The 6,694-nt window shown below is 43.3% G+C and overlaps 1 protein-coding gene across 2 annotated transcripts in view; it reads left to right on the plus strand.

The window, feature by feature from the left end:
• ptprs (protein tyrosine phosphatase receptor type S) overlaps positions 1–3,865 on the plus strand; it is a 240,208-nt gene extending 236,343 nt beyond the window's left edge. For both annotated transcript variants that reach the window (XM_062960704.1, XM_062960703.1), the window contains one exon: positions 1,015–3,865. In XM_062960704.1, coding sequence (XP_062816774.1) covers positions 1,015–1,083 — 69 coding nt within the window. In that variant the 3' untranslated portion in view covers positions 1,084–3,865. The remainder of the gene's footprint in view (positions 1–1,014) is intronic.
• Positions 3,866–6,694: the final 2,829 nt, after the last annotated feature.

A 6,694-nucleotide genomic window follows, 5' to 3' on the forward strand; every position in this document is an offset into this window, starting at 1 on the left:
AAAGCTCCGATTTTGTAGCAGATTTCCTGTGAAGCGGGCGAGGTGGTAGTCTTTTGTGATATTATACATTTTTCTCAGGAGGAGGTGATGATGATTTACAATGTTATAAGCTCCAGACAGTTCTACGTCTATGAAGACAGCTCACTACAACTACTAATAACATGTTATTTTATGAATATACTAGTTGTGCCTGGCCACGTGTTACTGTGGCGTAGTCCTAAGTGGGGTTTTCTTTGTGGCCTAGAAAGGATTCCCCTAGGTATGAAGCAGCCAGGCTTTGAAGGTGCAAGGGTATTCAATGGTATTCTAGTTGGATAACAATGGAGTCCCTTATGTATGAAGGAGAGCTTTCTTGCGCATGCGTAGAGTGGTTTTTTATTTTGGGGGATTTTTCTGGCCTTGTCTCTGTTTTCTTTCTGGATTTTTTTGGTGGTCACTCCTTGGACAGTGATGAGTATTGTGGCCAAATTTGCTGTGATTTGGCCCAGTGGTTTTGTTGTTAACTTGGTCCTAATTATGCACATTACATACATATATATATATATAGAGAGAGAGAGAGAGAGAGAGAGAGAGAGAGAGAGAGAGAGAGAGAGAGATTCTATTATTATACTAATAAGAATTACAGTAGAGTCTCACTTATCTAAATGGGCCAGCAGAAGCTTGGATAAGCGAATACCTTGGATAATAAGGAGAGATTAAGGAAAAGCCTATTAAACATCAAATTAAGTTATGATTTTACAAATTACGCACCAAAACATCATGTTATACAACAAATTTGACAGAAAAAGTAGTTCAATACACAGTAATGTTATGTTGTAATTACTGTATTTACGAATTTAGCACCAAAATATCACGATATATTGAAAACATTCACTACAAAAATGGCTTGGATAATCCAGAGGCTTGGATAAGCGAGGCTTGGATAAGTGAGACTCTACTGTACAATATAATAATATTACAATATAATGGGGCTTATTACCCCAACACCTCATCTCCTTTCTCTGTTTCTTCCAGGACGAGTATCAGTTCTGCTACCAAGCCGCGCTGGAGTACTTGGGCAGCTTCGATCACTATGCAACATAAAACGAAAACGAGAAACAACCACTTCTTTTTTAAAAAAGAAAAAAAAAAGCCATCCGTCGTGCGGACTCTGGACCACCGAAACGTCCCGGAAGGCCCCCTTTCGAGCCAAGAGCGGCAAGCGTCGACTTTTCCCTTTTTTTAAAAGACTGAATCGGACGAACAAAACATTTCCAGAAGCTGCGACGGGGAAGGGGGACCCTTTTGCCCTTTCCCCGGAATCTGCGTTTCGAATACCGGACTCCGCAGGGAAGAGGACGAGGGTTATTATACGTTTTGTCCCCCTTTTCTTTTCCGCCCTGAAACGGCAAACTTGTTGTTTCTTACCTCATTTGGGTGTTTGCCGGCGCGGAGGGACACTTCCCGGGACTCGAATAAACAAACCGACGGACAAACCAACCAAGGACACACGAACAAATGTACACACAAATGCATTGGGACGAGGCGGATAGCCGGGAAAGGCGGCCCCATTTGGACGAGGAACGGACCCCAAACAGGGATTTAATGGTGACGGGAGGGTTGAATAGAGTTCGGACTCAAGATTTTAGAGTTGCAAGTTTGGAGTTCCATCTCAAACCTTTTGCAATCAAAACGTAAGGCCTTTTCCATCCCAAACGCCGGGCCGTTGTCATCCCAACTTCTTTCCCGGCTCCCCTTTTCCGCACACTTTGGAAACATTCCTTTCCGACGAATTCCAGCCCAAACAAAAGGGAAACTCGCCTTTCCCCCTTCTGCTCAGATTCCCAAGCCATTCCTTGCTCTCTAGAATCAAAACAACAATACAAAAGCCTTTTCCCTCCCTCGTTTCTCCCGATTCCTCCAGACCAAATTTGCTCTGTTTGCTCTATTTGTTTCCGTGGGTCTCTTCGCCACCGACCCGCCAACCCCGTTGCCAAAGAAGAGGACAAAAAAATACAGGATTTGGGGGAAATAAATCAGAATCTTAATGGCTGCCCCTCGGAAATTAACGCCGTTCCTGCGAACTCCACAAAAATCGAAACATAGTGGTTATGGTTACATCCGAAGCAGAACACGGGGTCCAGCGAAGGACAGACAACAAAACACCCTAAATGGGTTTTTCTTTAACTCTGATATACTCTAGCAAGTGACATTTATTTTGCATTTTTTTTAATTTCATTTTAGCAGGTCTCTATCTCTATCTTTTTTTTAATAGTGTATTTTTTGTTGTTTCCTTTTTTAAAAAAACATGTATAAAAAAGAGTATTGCTCGACGGAACGACGATGGAAAAGAATTGCTTATTTGTTCATAGTTCTGTTCAAAGACAGTCTATTTTTTCACGGTACGAAATGTTAACGTGTCAATGGCTGTGCGGCATACCAAGAGGAGGGGAGGGCAAATATTCCTTTGACATATTGCTTTCGTCGTTGTCTTCTTTTCTCCTAAAAAGGGTTCACCCGCTCGCGTACGAACAAAACCGTTGCTGCTTTCCCTTTTGTTGAGTTCTTAGTATTCTTCTTTCCGTCGTTACCACGTTCTCTCTTTTTCCGCAAGGCATCGAGGACAGTCCGGCGCTTACTGGGGACCAAAAAAAAATGTGTTTTGCGGTGAGTCCGGATCGGTACAAAAGACGCTTGAATCCAGAGAACATCCGTTCCTTAGGTCAGTGGTTCGAATCCAGGGAGCACGGTGAGCTCCTGTCTGTCAGCTCCAGCTTCCCATGTGGGGAAATGAGAGAAACCTCTCACAGGTTTCATGGGCAACATCCTTGCAGACAGCCAATTCTCTCACACCAGAAGCGACTTGCAATTTCTCAAGTCATTCCTGACACACACAAAAAGTTCCTTAGTAAATTTTGTCAATCAACATTTTCCTTCTTTGAATGGCCATCTGCCGGGAGGGCTTGGATGGTGTCCTTAAGGGCAGAAGGGGGTTTGGACTGGATGCCCCTTCCAGCGCTAGGATTCCTTGATCCCATATTTCTATTTTTCCACAAGCCTATTAACTTCCATGAGACTCGGTGGTCATCTGTCGGGAGGGCTTGGATTGTGTTGGACCAGATGGCCTTTGGGATCCCATTTAGCTCTATAACTTCCCTTTTCTTAGATTTGTTCCAATCCTGGGATTCTTAGATCCTATAGTTCTATTTCTCCACGAGCCTGTTAACATCTATGAGGCTGAATGGCCATCTGTCGGGAGGGTTTGGATTGTGTCCTCCTTAAGGAGTTGGACCGGATGGCCTTTGGGATCCCATTCAGCGCCTCTTGTTCCTTATTACCGGAAGGTTGGCGGTTTGAATCTGTGGGATTGGATGAACTCCCAGTGTTAGCCCCAGCTTCTGCCAACCTAGCAGTTCGAAAACATGCCAATGTGAGTAGATCGATAGGTACTGCTTCGGCAGGAAGATAATGACCTTCTCTGGATTCAAGCCGATGTTTTCTTTCTGATGGAGTCCCCCGGAAGCCCCGGGTGCAAGTCGCGTCCCGCTCCGGAACGGAGACGCCACGGTACGGTTCTAGGTACGTCCCTCCCTCTTTTGGTTGTTGTTTGAAAGTAGAACGATTGCGCTCTCTCTCTCTCTCTCTTATCTCTGTCTTACCACTTGTTGCCTACAAACTTGGAGGAACCTTGGGCCCGAAAAACACAAGACGGAGGAGGATGACCCGTTCCTCCTTTGCGCGAAAACCCGGTTAGGACGGTTTCAGAAGAAAAATAAAAAACATTAAACATTAAAGCGGAAAAAAACAGCCCAGAGTGGCTCCCGGGCCACGCTGTATGTAGATATATATATTGAACTTTGTATTAAAGGAAGATTGTCTGAAAAAGGCCACGGTCCAGAGTGAGTCTGTTCAAGCGGCGGTGTGTCCCAAAGGGAAACAGGGAGGGATCTCGTGTCTAGGAGTCTATCAGAGCCATGGGCAAACGTCGGCCCGCCAGGTGTTTTGGACTTCAACTCCCACAATTCCTAATTGCCCAATTGTAAAGGGTTTTGTAGGTAATCTACCTGGCCTTTGAAGGTCTCTTGGCTTAGCTACGGCCTTATGAGACCATCTAGATGGCCTTTGAGGGTCCCTTTCCTTACTTATGTCTTATGAGATCGTCTAAATCAGGGGTCCCCAAACTAAGGCCCACCTGGCCTCTGTCCTAAACTTGAGATTTAGGGTTGACCTAAGTCTACCTGGTCTTTGGAGGTTTCTTTGCTTACTTATGGTCTTATGAGACCATCTAGATGGCTTTTGGAGGTCCCTTTCCTTACCTGTGGTCATATGAGACCATCTAGATGGCTTTTGGAGGTCCCTTTCCTTACCTGTGGTCCTATGAGACCATCTAGATGGTCTTTGAGGGTCTCTTTCCTTACCGATGATCTTATGAAACCATCTGGATGGCCTTTGAAGGTCTCTTTGCTTATCTATGGCCTTATGAGACCATCTAGATGACCTTTGAGGGTCCCTTTCCTTATCTGCGGTCTGATGGCCTTATGTGATCATCTAGATGGCCTTTGGAGGTCTCTTTGCTTAGCTATGGCCTTATGAGACCATCTAAATGGCTTTTGGAGGTCACTTTCCTTACCTGTGGTCCTATGAGACTGTCTAGATGGTCTTTGAGGGTCTCTTTCCTTACCTATGGTCTTATTTATTATTTATTACATCACTTCTACCCCGCCCTTCTCACCCATCAGGGGACTCAGGGCGGTTATGAAACCATCTGGATGGTCTTTGAGGGTCCCTTTCCTTATCTATGGTCTTCTGGTGTCTTGATGAGATCATCTAGATGCCCTTTGAGGGTCCCTTTCCTTCCTGATGGTCTCATGAGACCATCTAGATGGTCTTTGGGGGTCTCTTTGCTTGCCTATGGTCTTATGAGTTCGTCTAGATCAGGGGTCCCCAAACAAAGGCCCTCCAGGGTCATTTCCCTGTCCTCTGTCCTAAACTTTAAACTAAGTCTGAAATGACTTGAAGGCAAACAACAACAACAATCCTATTTTTTTAATATTTCATCCTAGTTCGGCCCCCAATACTCTGAGGGACTGTGAATCGGCCCCCCACTTAAAAAGTTTGAGGACCCCTGGAATAGAGCCTTGTGGGACCCCACAGGTCAAAGGCTATGGGTTCGAGTAGGCATCCTCCAGCACCACCATTTGGGCCTGGCCCTCCGGGAAGGAGCTGGAACCACTGCAATGCAATGGTTGGGTACCATCTGGGAGAGTTGAGTCAGAAGGAGACCATGATTGATGGTCTCAAAGGCCATTGAGAGACCCAGGAGAACCAACAGAGCTCTCTATGGAGATCATCCACCAAGGAGACCAAGTTTTCATCTATGAAAAGTGTTGTGATGTACCGAAACTGAATAGATAGAAAGATAGATAGATAGACAGATAGATAGATAGATAAGATAGAAAGATAGATAGATAAGATAGATAGATAGATAGATAGATAGATAGATAGATAGATAGATAGATAGATAGATAGATAGATAGAAAGATTGATAGAAAGATAGGATAGGTAGATAGAAAGATAAATATAGATAGAAAGATAGAGATAGATAGAAAGATAGATAGAAGGATAGATAGGATAGATAGAAAGATAGGTAGATAAAAAGATAATTAGATAAAGATAGAAAGACAGATAGATAGAAGGATAGATAGAAAGATAGAGAAATATAGATAGAAAGATAGACATAAAGATAGAAAGATAGATAAAAAGATAAATAGATAAGAGAAAGATAGATTAGATAGACAGATAAGACAGACAGACGGATAGATGGATAGAAAGATAGAAAGATAAATATAGATAGATATAAAGATATAAAGATAGATAGAAGGATAGGTAAAAAGATAGAAAGATAAGAGATAGAAAGATAGGATAGGATAGATAGAAAGATTTTTTATCTTTCTATCTATATCTAATCTATCTATCTATCTCTATCTATATATATAAAAGAGTGATGGCATCAGGGCAGTGGACAAAACAACAAAACTACAGGCCCCCCAACCTCGAAATTTGACAACACAACCCATCATCCACGGCTCTAGGTTGATACAACAAAAAGAAAAGAAAAATAAAGTCCTAATTAGAGGGAGAGAAATAATTGTTTTTATCCAATGGCTCTTCCGCTTTGGGGAAAACCTTGCGTTCCTCTGCCTTTTTGGCAGCCGTCATGATGTATGAGCAGCAGCAGCACAGAAACTGAATGTTTCCATTGAGAAAGGCAGGCGGTTGGGGAAAACCTGTGGCGTGCCAGGTGTCCCCGGACTACATCTCCCATCATAAGGAAAATATGGTATATAATATGTAAGTACTATGTTAATAATGTAATATTATATATATGAGTGATGGAATCCCGGCACCGAGCAAAACAACAAAACTAAACACCTCCAACCTCCAAATTTGACAACACAACCCATCATCCACGCCTCTAGGTTGATACAACAAAAAGAAAAGAAAAATAAAGTCCTAATTAGAGGGAGAGCAATAATTGTTTTTATCCAATTGCTGCCAGTTTAGAGGGCTAATCTCTGCCTACTTCGTTGCCTAGCAACCAAGGGACAGCCAGGGTTCAGTTAGGGGACAGGCAGACTTAGGCCTCACTTAGGCTTCTTCCACAGATTATCTAATTTGCACTGGATTATATGGCAGTGTAGACTCAAGGTCCTTC

The sequence above is a fragment of the Anolis carolinensis genome, unplaced genomic scaffold (genome assembly GCF_035594765.1).
Source record: "Anolis carolinensis isolate JA03-04 unplaced genomic scaffold, rAnoCar3.1.pri scaffold_7, whole genome shotgun sequence".
In the NCBI taxonomy this organism is placed as follows: Eukaryota; Metazoa; Chordata; class Lepidosauria; order Squamata; family Dactyloidae; genus Anolis; species Anolis carolinensis.